Genomic DNA, 17,360 nt, shown 5'->3' on the forward strand with positions numbered 1-17,360 from the left:
TTCTCCACTGTAATCCACTGCAAGTGTGTGTAAAATCTGTCAGCACCCTGCAAAATGTTTCCTATTAATGCTATGACAACATTCATTTGAACGAAAAACATTCTAAAGGCCTCTGACACATTTGCTAAGCTCCACCCCGGTTACTGTTGAGCAGCAATAATCAACCTGGTTTCTATATTTTAAAATGTCATGTTTTTGTAAGATAACAAATATTCTTTTTTTCTAACTGATGGACAACATAAATTTAAGTGTGCTTTTAAGCATGAAATAAAATTAAAACACACACACACACACACACACACACACACACACACACACACACACACATTTTCAAACATGGTTGGTGTAAGAATGGGCTGTAAGAAAGCAGTTAAAGCAGAATTTATTTACTTCAGTAAAAACTATTAATAATCCTGTAAGATAATACACCATTGCAATGCAAAGACTTACTGAAGTGGTATATATATAATTCAACTTCTCTTTTGTAACCATCATGCAAAATTACATGCACAAAATATCCAGTTCTACTCTTAAAAGCATTTCACACTGTGCAGCAAGAAGATACCTTAGAAGAGCAACAAATGTACAGGTCCACACTGTGTTTAGAAAAGTTAAACATAACATTAATGTGGACACTGCATGTCACCTTTAAATTTCCACTTTAGCGACTGTCACTTGCCCGGCGGTTCTTACCTTAAAAAATAATCTTTTCTTCCTTTTCTGTCTTCTCTTTTTCTCCACTGTAATCCACTGCAACTGTGTGTAAATTCTGCCTGCACCCTGCAAAATGTTTTCTTGTACTAATGCTATGACAACATTCATTTGAAAGAAAAACATTCTAAAGGCCTCTGACAGGTTTGCTAAGCTCCACCCCCGGTTACTGTTGAGTAGCAATAATCAACCTGGTTTCTATATTTTAAAATGTCATGTTTTTGTAACATAAAAATTTTTCCCAAGTGTCCAGGAGCCTCTGAGATGGCACAAATCTCACTTTTTTCAGGAAAGAGAACCCAGTCTGTTTTGTTTTACTGATGGATGACACAAATTCAAGTGAGCTTACAAGCATGAAATAAAATTAAAGAATTTCCCCCCAAGTCTCGTCCTGAAATGCCACGGTTCACTTTTTTCACGAAAGAGAAGCATTAAACTTCCTTTTTTCTTTTCTTTTCTTTCCTTTTTTTTTTTTTTTTTACTCATGATAACACTGATTCAGAAACACTCTTAAATTTCCAAATATTTCCAAACCCAGCATGACCAGGTCAGATACAGTTTCATGCAAACCTCCATTATATTGTATATTATTTGAAAGTCCCAATGCAGTTTTCTTTAGCATAACAGACTGTACCTTTATGTCACGTCAAACACAGCAGGCAATGAGCAAGAACAGCTAACACAGCACAGTGTGTTGTTAATTTATTAGCTTGAGTTGTTTAAAAGAACCTGTCTTTGTTTTGATTCATAAATATCGAATCATACTTGTTAAGTTGCGACTAACTTTAAGTTGTGTAACAGTCAAGCAACTTGAGAGCATAGCAAGTCCCTTGTTGCAAAGTACTCATAAAGTTTTCACGAGTATTTATACTTTATATTTAAAAAGTATAAAATAATAAAGATAAATATAATACTCGTGATAATATGCCAAATTTTACCTAATTTAATTAATTTTACACATGCCTGAAAGCATATGCAGTAGATTACAGTCATTAAATATAGAGGTATACTAAGTTTTCAGTAAGTATATTTGTTCAGTTAGTATATAGTGTTGGAAAGAGTACTTTGATGAGCTGATGAGTCAAGAATATTACAGAAAGAGGTTAGCAAATGGAGGGAAGTTAGTGAATCAGGACGTGCAGAGAATTAGTAAAAAGGCAGTTAGGACAGCTATTAAGAGCATGAACAGTAGAGAGGATGAAGAGTGGACAGGTAGTTGGTCTAGATGACATACCTGTAGAGGTATGGATATGTGTGCGCTCCTTTTGACCACCAACCACCAGCCGGGTCCTTTGGGGCACTCTGATTGGCTGCTACTTAGCAATAAATTTAGGCTATCTAGGTTGAGAAGCACTAGACGTTGGATCATCAAAGTGTGACATTCATTAATGTGAAACACCTTGATATAATTATGACCAGAGCATTATGTGTTGAGATTAATGTGGAAATATTTGTTCATTTTATTTTCATAATTATTTATATTGCTAAGGAATGCTTAGCAGCAGACCACATCATGAAAGATCACTGATGCCACTACAGAGTCACAGAAAGTCTTCAGGACGGATAAATCCATCATCATGAATAATCAGATTAAAATTTTTAACGCAGTTAACCCATCTGAAATGCAGTACCACTCGAAATCCCTGACATGTCTCTGTGAATGCATTTCGGGCAGTTTGTCCAAGGAGAGTTACCTTCGCACATGAGCAAATAGGCAGTTGGTCTGGTAGTGACGGGCCGCAGAATTAGTCAGCTAAATACGGAAGACGATTGGCCCTCTCGAATGGAAATTTGAGTATAAAAACAAAACAAAAACAAGACGGAACAGTCGACCGACATAAAGTATTATGTACATTGTGCAATAAGGAATCTTCTTTTCACCAAAGCACTTCCAGCTTAAAATATCACAATTTAATGCAAAGCATTACTTGGAAGACTGCTGCATGATGAGTCCTTACCTCGACAGACTTGAGATGAGTGAGTCTGTTACAGATGGGCTCAGATTCAGAATCAGATGAGGAGTTTCTGCCTGATGGAATCATGCTCTTGTATAGAGCAGAGCCGATCATTAGGACTGTCCCTTGGAGTGGTGGTCAGCTCATTCAGGAGGTCATGACAAGCTGGCACTGCTGGCTTGCAAATATCTGCCCACTCCTGCAACCACTGTTCCGTGCAAGAGACTGTTCACAGTTGCAGGCAACATTGTAAATAAGAAGTCAGCTCTCCTCTCGGGCAATGTCAACAAGTTAGTTTGTCTTAGGGCCACATTAATATGGATAAATGTTTACAGTTTTTTGTTAACATGAATGTTCAAGATGTTCAATAAACATGTTAAGTGCGTATATATTCCCTTTTTTCTTGAGTCTGTTTGCTCATGCAAAATGAAATGATTAATATAGATTAAAAATGAATGATATTTAATCGTGATTAATTGAAATTAATCCAAAACAACCCTGTGATTAATCCGATTAAAAATTTTAATCGTTTGACAGCACTAGAATAAACATGAACTTTTAACTGTATTTTCAGAAGTTTTACAGCTTTTCCTACTGATGAGGATTTCAGCCATGGCCATTCATGTAACAGATAATTAAATGACAGAAACCTTCCTGCTTTTTCTACTATATAAACTTCCATCCATCCATTCACCTCCGCTTATCCTTTTCAGGGTCGCGGGGGGCGCTGGAGCCTATCCCAGCTGTCATAGGGCGAGAGGTGGGGTACACCCTGGACAGGTCGCCAGTCTGTCGAAAGTCTGGCAAAAAGCTAGAATGTTGAAATCAATTCTTTTTCTAATACTTATCCCAGTGATCAAGTGTGTAGGTAAACCTGTTTACATTGATAGAAGAGAAAGGAGAGTTTCACTGGTCTGGCCCACTATATGTCGCCCACAGTGTAAAATGAGTTTGACATCCCTTCAGTAGAGCATCACAATCCGCAAGTTTCTCATTAGGGATCCAGTGAGGGATAAATACGAGCCAGGAAATGTGTTAAAGTGCAAATTTTCTTTTTTATTCTGATATCATTTTACAGCAGAAATTATGTAAAGCATTCAGAAGACATTTTCCACATATAAGGGCAATATTCAAAACACTTTGCATGGCCTCAGCAACAAAATATTCTTTTTAAAACATCAACAATTTAGTGATGCTTGTGCATGCATGTTCGTAAAACAAAAGAAGTTAAAAACTAGGCTACAAAATAAAAAGGAATGAGAGACTGAGATAGGCATGGAGAACACAACAGCAGGCAAGGTGGGAATACAGCAGGAGATGAGAGCGGGAGAGGAGCGGGGAGGGCCAGGGGGGAGTGAAAGAAGAGGAAGGCAAGGAGAGGTCTAGCCATAGATTATCTATGAGGGTCTACCATTCTAGCATGCAATGTGGTGTTTGGCCACGCCCTCTCAAAACAAGGCCTGAAAGGTTATATACCATTCATTTCTAGGCAGACTTAAGAGAACAGAGGCCATCTCTGCACATGTTAACCAGCTGTTTACTATGGCAACATTTCTTATTTTTATTTATGTATTCATTTCTTTATTTTATTTTATTTTTTTACTTCTTCTACTCTACATAATCTTTTTACAGTCACCATCCTCTCCAAAAACGTGAGCATATCGATGGATTTTCTGCAATCTGTGTGTTCAGTTCCGCGTGTGCGTGTGGTCTGTAAGCTTGAGCATTTAGAAGTTGTTGTGTATGTGCGTATGTTCCTGTGTGTCTGTTATATAAAAGAGTTCAAAGCAGTGTCCTTTAGTTGTGCTGATGTGAGAGGAAGGGCAGTTTAAGAAGTTATTCATGTGATACCGTATGAACGCTCCCAACAGCACTGTCCTAACCATGGCTGTCTCTCAGTATGATGAAACCTCAGAAAACATATGGAACACAATCGATATCTTCCAGCTGTTAATCTCTCAATCTGCTATCTCTTTTCACTTTTTTTGTTTTGTTTTGTTTTTCAGGTGTTGAGGGGCCATTACCTATTTTTGTATCACTTGAATTTCTTATATTAAGAATCTTGTGCGTTTAAGACTACAGCAAGTGCATAAATATCTTTTTTTCTACCCTATTACTTGCTTTGAATTGAATTCATATTTCAGCGTGTTTTTCACTCTCTTCTCAGATAAGGCAAACAGATCACATTTGTTGCTTCTAGACTATTATAAAGAGCGTGGATACAAGTGGATTACGTATCCCCGACACATTCAAATATGTACACATACACACCCAAATGTACACAACCTGTCACCTGCAGTGTTACAACTCTGTGCCAGCAGTCATTGCACTCCACATACCATCTCCCTGTTCTTCAACCCTGAGTAAAATCTAAGGGAGAGATTTCATTGTTCCCGAAGACATAAGCACAGAGAGAAAGCGTGTGGCCGTTTTATTTTTGCACCTGTGTGTACATTTGCGTTTATGTGTCTATGCACATCCTTGTGAGACAGGGAGAAAGACAAAGAAAGGAAATGTGTGTGAAAGATATTTTTGTCCTCTAGGAGGAAAAAAAAAAAGCCCAGTTATGATTTTGTTTAAATGTTGTAAAATATTTTTCTTTGTAGGGGAAAAGCAGACAAAGTGAAAGAAAACACAGCTTCCTCTTGGAGGGCGAACAGACTCGTGACTGTGCCTTTCATACTTTAGTACACGGAGGCTGAATTCAGCGGTTTTCTTCCTTCTAATTACTGAAAAACGCACAAAAAAAGTAGGACTTAACGGCAATAGTGTAATTATTCGCCCGAGCAAGCGACACACAGCGTCAATCAGGCCATGAGCATTCATTCACACCACATTCCCAATTACAGCTTCCAGCTTAGACTCAGATCAAGTTTAACACTGTCAGATTCATTTGAAAACACACAATTTAGGAAAAAACAAACAGGTTAACTGGAAACCTTTCAGAGGACACACAATAAGATACTTCCTGATATTATTTTGCACTTTTCTGTTATTGAGCAGGCACTTTCTAAACAGAGCTTTCCATAAGTCTAAAGTACATGTAGTATAATTATGGCAGTGACAATGAGGAGAAAAGAAAAGAAGTCAAATGATATGTCAAAACCAAAGCGGGGAAGGACACATTCTGTTTGAGGATGGAAAGCTTAGACTGGAGGCCAGGTTGGATCCGCTGTAGGTGTGATAAATGATCTTAATAAAAGCTAGTATGCTGCTGAAGCACAACCACATTGTGAAGAATGTAGCGCCCTCTTCCCTTTTTTTTTTCTTTTCTCTTGGACCGTCAGTCGTTGCATTCACATTTAAACGATCATCATCGCCATTGGCATCATTTCCCCACGTGCATCGTCACCTATACGTAAGCCTGCCTTGGGCAAACTTCAGAACTTGTAGGAGGTCTACGGCTGCGCTGGCACTACATCTCTTCTGCGGTTTATTGTCTGCGTGTTGCCTCGGTAGATCTTACCGATATCTTTTGGGCGTTGGTTTCGCCAACGTAACATACTGTTAGGCAAAATAGCATTCATAATAATTGGCACTACTGGCAAAAAGGAGTTTAATTTTTGCTAGCCAAGAAACGAAAAGCACAAAGTGTAAATGTTTTGTCTGAAAGATCGTTGTTTCAGCTAACTTTGTTTTTCCCACTTATAATTCTAACATTAGAGTTTTCAAGTTGCATGCTTTTTAACAAAATGTTCTTTTCAGTAACACTTATAACTGGATACTCTTAAAGTGAAGCAGTTAAAATCCTCTCACAGTCCATAGCCACTAACATGTTCTTTTTGCTGTTTCTTTGTCTTAAATCTCATGCACGTTAATCCGTTTGTATTATCTACATTATTTACAAGCAATACAGCCATCCTGTATACCCAGGTCTCTGTCTTAAGTTCTCATTATGGGAGTAAAATAATTTATAATCTTAAATACAGTCCTCTTATGAAAAAGTTTCAGGGTCCTCATATCCCCTTACCTCGTCAGTTTATATACAGGAATATGCAATAGTCCAAAATATGGATTTGATTGCCCGTATGGGCTAATATGGGGACCAGTGCCCTGTATAGGGGCAGGTATAGGACCCATGTCCTGTACAGAGCAAGCATAGAGACCTCTCAGACTCAAGAAGAAGTCAAGGCAATGGTATGTGACTCTCTCCTCAAAACCACAGATAGGATTTAGAGGTTCACGCAAAGAACAAACTAACAGAGACATTTAACCATTGGAACATGTCGCATTTCATCACATGGGGGGAAAAAAACCAGCATCGAGCTAAAACCACTCTTGAGCCAATTAAATAAATAATCAGACCCTTAAATAAATAAAGTTTTTTTTTCCCTTTAAAAAAACAAACAAAACAAAAGCACCCAAAATAAGTAAGTTGTCCTTACACAGTTCACATTACACAGGGCAAGGATAAGTTGATGAGGACGTAAGTGAGACACAATTACGCAGAAATACAAAAGAAACAACACTAAAGCAGTTTTGGCAAGCATGCAGGAGCTCGTAGCTCAAACACATGCATTGAATTGAACAAACACGGACACACCACATCGGGCGGGCAAAATGCCGCCTCTGAGAACGACTCCATACAAAGTCCATGTAACAAATTAAGACATCGTTATTCAGACCCCATCCCTTTATCTAACAATGCCCCTCTTACATTCAAGTGCAGTTCCTCCCCTTTTTGATTGGGTGACTGAGTAATAGGTTTGCACGCCTGCGAGTCAGAGTGGTTGGTGATACTGTGGTATACTAAATCGGCAGAATGATTTGCGACTGTAGCTCTTCGGGATTGATGGAGAGGAGGAATAAGCGAAAAACCTTGCATGCAAATGCAACACAGAAGTGAGTTTTTTGGTTTATGTTTTTCTTATTCTTTCATGGATTTTTGTTCGGACACAAAACGCAGCAAGTTTTGTGTGTTTTCTGCATGTCAAAGTAGCCTTTCTCTCGAGCGAGCTGTTCATCATGGGAGCCTTTTGGTGCATCCAGCCGCCGCCGTGAACAGTGGTATGCCGTTGTCGGGCGCTTCCTTGTTTTCTCTGGTTTGACTCGTCGACTTGCTCTTGCAAAGAAACATACCCATGAAGAGTGCAAAGAATGCCATGAGGTTAATGTGATGGCCTCCCAGTGAAACTGGGGAGGAGGATCAGTGCTGTGGGCAGAGCCAGGTCCCTGGGCTCTGCCCAGCAGTCTGTCTGTCTGAGCTGCCATGATGGACACCTATCCTGTCCTCAGTCTGTCTGGGAAAAGTTTTTTTTTTTTTTCATCTTGAGAGAAGAGGGGAGAGGGAGTGAGAGAAAAGAGGGGAGACGAGGAAAGAAGAAAGCAAGGGAAAGGGGTCAGGAAAGGGAAGGGAGTTGAGAGAGGGCAGAAGAGAAGAGACAGAAAAAGGAGAAGATGGAGGGGGACATAGATTGCTCACAGGCTGAGGGGGCTCTGTGCGGGGCCTGGTGGTGGGCTCTCAGGACCCCTGGCCTTTCTCTGCTCTCTGGCCCTGAAGAAGAGCAAACACATATTAGTCTCAGAATCGGAGATTTGTGTAAGTGTGTGTGCAACTGCATGTCTTTTTTTTTTCATTTTCATATCCAAAAGCCGCACGTAATTCAGCAAATTCCCAGCGATTCCTTTCAACAGACGCACACATTCTCCCTTCTGCTATTCTCCCCACCCATCAAGGCACAAAAAATAAGACTTGCAGGCCAAGCAATACACTTAAAGTCCCCTTGCAATTACAGTCAGAACATGCCCCTAGGAAAACCATATGCAGGGATCGCTCCTCTAACTATGTCAGTCATGCACAAGTCCTGACATCGTTTGGCAGAGAGAAAGAGAGAGACAGAGAGAGAGAGAGAGAGAGACAAGGTGAAAGGGAGGGAAGAAGAGAGAGAGAGAGCGAGATGGAAGGATGATAATCCAGGATCTCCTCTCCCCCTCCCTCTGCTGACATGCAAACAGGCATCAGCCACCAGGAGAGAGGGAGTGAGAGAAGAGAGCAAGAGAAGACTCACCCGCTTCAGAGGCCTATGGTCCATCAAGGGGCTTCACGTGAACAGTAAAACAACACCAACTATTAGCAATAGTGTAGTGTGTGTATGTGTGGCAGTGGGTTTGTTAAGCGTCAAGCATGTGTCTTTGGATGTGCGTGCACTTGTGTTTGAATCAGCATTAAGAGTTTTAGGTCTTACCTGTGGCGGCATCGGAGCAGGAACCTCAGGATCTTGCGAGCAGCCTGGTTCTGTTTTTTAGTTAGGAGGCTGCTGCAGGCAAAGATGAGGGGTAAGAGATTATACATAAGATAATTATTCCCTTTGTGTGTGTGCGTGTGTGAGCCGTACCTGAGAGAGTGTCTGTAGGAGCGGTAGTATTGCTGGATGAGGACCGCTGCTCTACGACTCTGCTGGAATTTCCTCTGTTCATGGAAACTCCGGAAACGACTCTGGATCAAGATGGCTGCCAGGGTCATCCTCTTATAAAGTGCATACTGGGAGAGAGGACAACAGCGCCGTAAAACTCACTGGGATCAGAAAAGACATACTTTTGCAATATGCAACATGTCTGCACATGATAAGACCCAAAGATGCACTACAGACCTGTGAGCTTACTTTTTTCTACATTACATAATGATCAGGAAGCAAAATAATAGTGAATAAAAATCTCAAGAATACACAAAATCCATCATGTGAACATCTTTTCTTTCAGTTTATGACAACATTAAGTTATATATATTCCTCTCAGATTGCTATATTAGAACAACAAGGTAAAAAAAAAACACGAGTAGTCCATACATGTACATGCAAGATTTGCTTTTTCAAGTGGATTGAAATCTGTTGTTCTTTTACTACAGATTTAGCCACGTATGAGAGAGAATCAAAGTGAAAATTCACCTGATAATTTAGCTTACATCTATGAAGGGAACACAACTACAACTGCTGTGTAACTACTTCATTATTGAACTGCAGGGCGACATCTTAGAGGCTAATCTTGGCTACATGTTGTTAACTCTTACCTGCTTGTATCTCTTATAGCAGCGCTGAATCACTGCTGCAATCTCTTTGCGTTGTTCCTGAATGGGACCCTGTGGTAGTGACAAGAGTTTGTCTAAATTTTGTATATGTAAAATGGTTTACAATCATAATGAGCTTGTTTTTTTTTCATAATGAGCTTGTTCATGTAAATGTGGATTATGCAACTGAGGATGATACACTGCGTCACTGTAAGCTGAGCATAAAGACAAATTCTGTTTTTTTTTCTAAAGGAGTTTAGGTTATACTCGCCTTGTGTTTTCTGAGGGAGTGCAGAGCATGCCTGATGGTCTCATACAGCTCTCCCTGCTCTGCCTCAGTCATGGCTAGACAGGAAGAATCTGTTTTCAACCTCTCCTCCTTCATAGCTGCACAAAGAAAGGAGGTCCACTCAGAGGGAGAGGATGGGGCTTGCTTAGCCTGAGGACTTTGCTGATCCTCTGGCCCTGAGAGAGAGTTTGGCTTGGGGCTGGGAGTCTGAGGTTTGGAGTTTAGAAACCTGAGGAAAAGCAATATTATTTTTAAAGTATAATAAGATTGAGAATGGTTGTTTGTTAAAAAAAACCAAAAAACCAATGCAATAACTTATGCAAATATGTGAACCTCACCTTTCCACCTCACCAAGGTAACCAGACAGTAATCTGACATCACTGCTGATCCCAACCTTCCCGGATTCAATTTCTGCTTCAATAACCTCCTGCTTGAGTCTGCCAGTTGAAGCCTCCACAATGTGATCAGCTAGCATTGTGATGTCCATCTGCAAATCATGAAAAGGAAAGGTTACCTAAATATTTACAAAACCTACTTCCTCTTAGTTTTTTGGGTGATTTCTGAATAACTCTTTAAAGCCTCACCTAACACTCTATACTTAAATGACTCATCTCAAAGAAATCTTATACTTACAGCTATCTCCTGCACATTAATACATGATTTACCACTTCCATTTTGAGGACTTTTTGAGTTTGCATCAGCTACTCAGTTCATGCATGAATGCTTGGTTAGAGATCGAACTCAACACTGCACATAAAAATCTGTACCTGCAAGTCATCTGCATTATCCTGATAGGTCAGCAGCTCTGTTTCCTCTCCCCTGTCAGACAGCACTCTTTGACGCAGGTGAACGGCCAATCGCTCCTTTCCTAAAATCTTCCTGGCGAGGCTACGCTGCCCCAGAGTCTGTCTCAGACTCCACCTGCTGCCCCCTCCAGCTCTCCCTATCCTGGCCTGCAGGTGGGAGAATGGGGCACTAGGAAGCTGAGGCTGGCTGAGGCTGGAGCTGGCAAGCGGTGCCTTCTGACAGCTGAGGTTGGTGGGTTGAGTCTGTAGCGGCTTGGAGAGGGGAGACCGTTGAGGATTAGGACCTGGAGAAGAGTTGAGGGGGGTGGTACCAGAGATCGAGTTAGCTAGCTGTTGCTGTGAATCTGGGTTGGGTTTGAGCCTCTTGGCTGGGGGTGGACCTCCCTGTTCTCCCTGGGTTCCCTTGTGGGGTCTGTGTTCTGTTTGGCTCCAGCTCTGGCTCTGGTTGTCTGGCTTGCTTCCTGCCCTGGTTCTCCTCAGCTCTGGGGAAACAAAGATGGTGGAAAAACAATGAAAATAATAAAACACTTGCAACTAAAAACATAAATACTAGTGGTGATCATTTACAGTTTTCTGTGTAATGACTTACTGTTGAATTTTCAAACAAAATTTTCAGAATCAGTTTGTACATAAATAAAGTCAGCAGCAGGATAGCTTAGCTCAGGAAGAGAAAGTCTGACTGCCTACCAACACCTTTAAAGGTCCCTCTATACAAACGGTACAAAAACCTAAAGTGTAAATACCATGCCTTATGAAGTCATATTTTTTGGGTTATGTTTAAATGATTCCTGGTGCAATTTCTACAAAACCAGTAAGGAGGAAGTTACTACCATCCATAAAACAACTCACTACATTTTTAAACTTCAATTTAAACACTAATGCTAATGAGGAGAGCTTAAGACATGCTGGTAGGTGGCTCATGTTACCTTGGCACATTTTCCATTCTCTATATATTAAGTTAAACTAACCAGCTATATATAAATGAAAATCCACTTCCATAATTAAAGGTTGGTAGTTGAACTCAGTAAATAGAATCTCAGTAATAAAAGAAAGAGGATAAATAGAACTTTGTTATTTATGAGGGTGAAACAAAACTTTTGCTTTTGGTTTAGAAACCACAAACCTGAGTTTGGGTTAGGGCTGGGGCTGTTGTTCATCCCACCGGTCTGTGACTCTCCTCTCCATCTATCCATCCAAGTGTCCGCAGGCTGGCCCTGAGTTTGAGGACTATGTTGCAGTTGCTCTAAGAGCTCAGCCAATCGAGTGTGGCCCCGGGATCGGGCAATGTTTAGCGGCAAGCGTCCCAGTGAATCAGGAATAGCTAGAGCTCTTGGATCCCACTGGTAAAGCACCAATGCCGCCTCAGTATGGCCCAGAGCACAAGCCCACATCTATGGAGGTCCAAGGAAAACAACTGTCACACACACAGAGGAATGGAAAGAAAGCAATATGCACAAAAAAAGCACTGATTGCTCACCAATGGAGTGCAAGAGAAGTGGTCTACGTTCAGAGGATCTACTTCCAGCTCAAGGTCAATACTGTCAGCATGCTTTGTGCTGCGAAGAAACACAACAAGCATTAAAATTACCGGCATTCCAGATTGTGCCGTCAAGATGGCATGTTGTAATTGTGTGTTCCTCACCGCCAGCGAATGAGTGTCTGAATGAGTCCCGCATAACCCTGAGCTGCAGCCAGATGCAGTAAAGTCATTCCTCTGGAGTTCTTACTGTGGACGAGCTGATTAGAAGAAGCCCAGCACGGCTGAGACATCATCTTCTCACATACCACCACCACACGACCTTCGAATGACCCCTGATCAGGAGAGATCTAGAAGATTGTAAAATAAAACAACAGACTAAGTCAACTTCTTTTCCAAATGCTAAAAATATATTTCAAGGTTTCACTAACTTTTCTGCCATACTGCAACACCTTTGCAATATAAGGAAAACCAGTAAAAAGCCTTGCAACTAATGCTGCTTTTAAGCACTTCACTAAAGAACGATCAGCATTAGTTTTGTATGTGGACAGGGTCAGATTTTAGGCTTTGTAAGTTTGTCTTTTAAGTTTTTTTTTAGATTCAACCCATGATCAATCAAGTAAAAACAACTTGTTTTTGTTCCTTTAATTGGCAATGTTTGTAAAAATAGACAAAGCATTTATATGAAAAAATACAGAAACAAATAGTTGATTCGCTTTTAAGTACAAGAACACAATATTCAAATATCCGTGACTTAAACTAAATTATAAAGACTTATGGGGCATCTTCACATTTTAAAGCTGTAAAGGGAACTTTCATCGTAAGAGGCTCAACAGCCTTACTTGAGACTGCTGATCAGTAGCTCCTCCTCCCTCCACTCCTCCTCCCTTTGTTGCCATGGCTTCTGAGCTGGGATTTTGATTGGTTATCTCAGCCATCCTCTGTTCCATCTGCTCCAAACGCTCCAAGATAGACATCCTGAACTGGGTATCTACAGAAATGAAGGTGGGACATTTAAAACTGTAAGCACCACCAAACTGTGGCATTAGGGAAATCCATGTGAGAGTTCAATAAATGCTATAGAGAGGCTTAAAGGCAGAAGGGATTCAATACTGGCTGAAATCTAATGACTCCCATTATTATCAACAAGAGTATAAGAGTGTAAATAAGCATGTATGCAATGGAGATTTATGTCTGTAGCAGGGTTGCATGTGACCCTTTGTTTCAGGGCTGCTGCGGTTTTTGCTGCAGTGCACATTATGTCATTCCACCTGCTGCTCTCTCACCGAGTCTCTATTTCTGCTCTGCTCTCATTTCACTCCTATTTTTCTTTCTGCTGCCTGAAGCACAAAGACTGAACCAGAGGTGGGTGGGGCCATGACGGTGACACAAGGGCCCAGGCTCCTCCCACTCCACTCTGCCAATCCCAGAGCAAAACAGCTCAGCTGACTACAAGGCAAAAACACTCCACTATTTTAGCAGCTAAACACATCAGAAACACCTGTCCTCACCTATTATAACCAATGCATCAGCATGTATACACACACACACAAAGAAAAAGAATAGACCCTGATATCTGCTACAGTATTAATTTCTGGTTAACAGAAAAAGCTAATACAATAAAATACCATAATGAAGTTGAAGATATTAACTGTAAATAGGCAGTTAAATGGGTAATTTTATTCCCCTTCTTAACTGTTCAATCAAATCTTGAATTTATTATTTTGTAATTAATTTTCTACTTGGCCTTATAATTACTGCTAATATTAGTCTTATTATGCACAGTTATTACATTATCTTATAAACTGTTTATTTTGTGTGTACATTTTTTTGACTGACCAGCAAGAAACCCATTTTCATTCTATCGACATATTTTCACCTGTTGAACTTTTTCTTCTCTGATTTTTAAGAGTTTGCTTGACAAAATTATCCCTGGTAGCTGTGGATTTACTGTGGTGTTCAGACTTCCTGATTTCTTTTGAGATTTGGCCAAAGTGACAAACAAAAACAGCAGATTTGAAAGTCTCCAGTGTTACAGCACATCGCTAAATATGCTTTTGATGATCAAACTTGTGCCAAAACTCTACAAAAAGTAAAATCCTTTCGGGTTTTTTTTCATTGTTACACACAGGTCACTGAGAATTCTTGTCATCAATTAAACACACCATTTTTGGGGAAATTATGAAAACAGAGGAACTTTCAAAAATGAACGTGAACATCCAAACATGCCAAAATGTTCCACAAACAACACATCTGCACATCAGCATCCCCACACTCTTCTATATGCTTGTTTTGATCAGGGCCTCTCTACGTGAGCTTCTTAGTGTTCAGAGGCACTGTCCACTCCTGGTGGTGCTGAAACCGAACAGGTCAACCAGACAAGCTTCATCCACAATTCTACAACTCAACTCAAAAGGGCTGGGAGCCAGCGTGACGGTATCGTGTGGCAGCTTCACCTGCATTTGTTTAAAATCGACTGGCAGGGCAACCACATGGAAACTACTGAAATTAAAAAAGAAACTGACAGAAAACGTGGGATGGAAAACTAGCAAAGGCTCCACAGCTCTGAATTAAAGGGAAAAATTGGGACGTTTATGTCCATCTACAACACAAGAAAAAAAAAAAAAACTCAGCTGAGCTACAAAGACCAGTTAAAAAACATCAACAAATCAAATAAGCTACGAACCCAAACAGCGAGCCTCTCTCTATCTGCTTCTCTCTTTGTTCTTGTTCCCGCTTCAACCCCGTTAGTTTGAAGTGTGCGACTCACACGTTGCTACTCCAGCCGTGCAAAAAAACACAGCTAAGTGCAGAGAGAGAGCAAGCGAGCGAGCGAGCAAGAGAGAAGGAGAGAGGGAGCGAGCAGTCTCCACGTTGTGTCTGGCAAAACAGCGCGCTTCAAATCCGCCCGCCAGACTCGGAGCTGCAGGAGGCTCGGTAGTCAGCATGTCTGCACACACTGGAGCAACGGTGTGTGACAAAGCCGGGTGCTGCGGATGTTTGATTGTAGTTATTTATCTGTATGCTTCACATACTTTGAGCCTCTGCTTCATATATGGGGCCAAACAAAGGACACGAGAGGGGGAAACGCGCCAAGCCTCGCTATCTCCGCTCACAGTCAATCACAGAGTCTAAATATAGCACGGGCTGCACAGCGCAACTGCCAGCGGTGCCCAGCATTTCGACTGTCAAATGGTCCGCGATTGTGCCTTTATGTCCTTGCCCTTCATTCTAGCAAAGCAAAAAAAAAAAAAAAAAAAAATCAGCCAGCCTGCTGCGGGGAGCCGCATTGCCGCATTGCGCAACGCAGAGACGGGGGCGAACGCAGACCCAGGACATGCCTTTACCGAGGAGACCCGTGCGTCTCCGAACTGCAATTGTATCAGGAGATATATTTGCACACAAAAGCGCCCCCCCCTCCAGATCACTCAAAGAAAGTTTAATTGTTCTCTATCATCTTTAAAGTACGTTTAAAAAAAAAAAAATCACACAGAACATCTACAGCTCAAACAAAACAATCCTTTATGCAAACAAGACTCCGTAATAAGCGACTTTGCCCAAAACAAAGCCAACCAGGCAAAGCCAAACATCTCTATGAATGCTGTCAGTGAAGATGAAAGAGCCTGGTACATGCCTGCGCTATTGAAACAACAGGCATCAAAACAGTTTACTGCTAGAGTCAATTTGCATGCAGGCGGAGGGTGACGGAAAAACAGCTGCTTGCTGGAAGAGAAGAACGCACTAAAGACAAGCAGCGGGAGAAACTGGTCAGGACCTCACTGAGTACAGAAAAACAAACAAAAAGCATCTCACACCAGGATATGAGAATCAGGGAATAGAACAGAGCAGAAAAAGTGGCAGCATCATACACACACAGAGACATACACACACATTTGTGTGTGTGTGTGTGTTTTACAAAATCCAGGTTTATATTGGCACTCTGTGTACACAATAAGCCAGTTACATGCTAAAGTCACTGAAACAAGTGCAGCCGTCAGTACACAGAAAATTGTGGTCCTCACCATCCAGGGACAGCCAGTCGTGCTGAGACGATGGGAGGGCTGGAAGGTCGCGTGCCTTGTATTCAAACACCACAGAGGAAGAGATGACCTCACCGCCCATAGCTACCTGCAGCATCACTAGTCCAGTGTCATGAGCTGGAAATAGACGGATATCAAAAAGGTGTTGGAGCGTGTCTGCAGTGGATGAACATCTTGGTCAAGGTAAATGTCAAAGGCTAACTTAAGGAAAGTGTTAGTCAATAACAAATTATATATCATGAATGTTATGCTTATGCAAGTCAGTATTTCCTTGAACTTTACCCCAATCACACTGATCAAACAGCCTGATAGTCAAGTATCATTTACTTAATCCTAAAAATTAAACAAATCCCCCCCCTTTGTGTTCATTTGTATCATCTTGTCCTGATAAGCAACCCTGTCAGGGTCTTCCTTTGTTCAAAAGTTGCTTATTATCAAGGTCAGACCAAGGTTTGAATTTATAAATAAAGGAAAGTGTGAGTTGTGAGAGAGTAAAGTAAGTAAAGCAAAATTTTATTTATATAGCACCTCTGAAGACAAAGATCACAAAGTGCTTCACAAAGAAATACCAAGACTTTCAAAACAAAAAACAGACAAAACCGAGTCTTCACATGCACAAGTGTGTTACCTGGACAGTAGCAGCGCAGCACCCCGGGCTGAATGAGGGCAGCGGGAACGCTGATATGGTCGAAAAGACAGCTGTACTCACTGCTTGACTCCAACCATGGACCTGTTATGAGCACCTTCACTCCACCCTGCAGCAGACAGGTAAATGTCTCAGAGTAATATCACACAGCGTAGCTTTTTGTGTGTGTACACAGTACACTGCCTCCAAGTATAAGTTTAAACAACAGTCTTAGAGAAATGAGACACTTCACTTGATGTGTGTATGCGTGTTAGTATGCAGAATGCCTTATTTCTATCAAAAATCCCATCTGTAACTAAGACAAATGTCTGGGACCCAGGCGCCTAAATATTTGCTTTCTTCTTCATTCTTCTTCATTTACAAAGTAGGCTACCTGCTACTTTGGCAATGACAGATCCGTGACTGCTAGCAACCCCTAGAGGCTGTGCTACTC

The 17,360-nt window shown here is 41.1% G+C and overlaps 1 protein-coding gene across 6 annotated transcripts in view; it reads right to left on the reverse strand.

The window, feature by feature from the left end:
* Positions 1 to 3,701: 3,701 nt before the first annotated feature.
* The window catches only part of LOC100701441 (calmodulin-binding transcription activator 1), a 55,936-nt gene continuing 42,277 nt past the window's right edge, over positions 3,702 to 17,360 (reverse strand). For 2 of the 6 annotated variants that reach the window (XM_019358766.2, XM_019358767.2), the window contains exons 9-21: positions 16,910 to 17,036; positions 16,264 to 16,398; positions 13,084 to 13,232; positions 12,407 to 12,591; positions 12,242 to 12,320; positions 11,888 to 12,155; positions 10,726 to 11,246; positions 10,297 to 10,445; positions 9,941 to 10,187; positions 9,673 to 9,741; positions 8,852 to 9,147; positions 8,675 to 8,705; positions 3,702 to 8,160 (exon numbers count right to left, since the gene is read on the reverse strand). In XM_019358766.2, coding sequence (XP_019214311.1) covers positions 8,128 to 8,160; positions 8,675 to 8,705; positions 8,852 to 9,147; positions 9,673 to 9,741; positions 9,941 to 10,187; positions 10,297 to 10,445; positions 10,726 to 11,246; positions 11,888 to 12,155; positions 12,242 to 12,320; positions 12,407 to 12,591; positions 13,084 to 13,232; positions 16,264 to 16,398; positions 16,910 to 17,036 — 2,289 coding nt within the window. In that variant the 3' untranslated portion in view covers positions 3,702 to 8,127. The remainder of the gene's footprint in view (positions 8,161 to 8,674; positions 8,706 to 8,851; positions 9,148 to 9,672; positions 9,742 to 9,940; positions 10,188 to 10,296; positions 10,446 to 10,725; positions 11,247 to 11,887; positions 12,156 to 12,241; positions 12,321 to 12,406; positions 12,592 to 13,083; positions 13,233 to 16,263; positions 16,399 to 16,909; positions 17,037 to 17,360) is intronic. The other 4 variants (XM_019358768.2, XM_005469313.4, XM_013269165.3 and 1 more) reach the window with 4 other exon arrangements.

This window comes from Oreochromis niloticus, linkage group LG5 (assembly GCF_001858045.2).
Source record: "Oreochromis niloticus isolate F11D_XX linkage group LG5, O_niloticus_UMD_NMBU, whole genome shotgun sequence".
NCBI lineage: Eukaryota > Metazoa > Chordata > Actinopteri > Cichliformes > Cichlidae > Oreochromis > Oreochromis niloticus.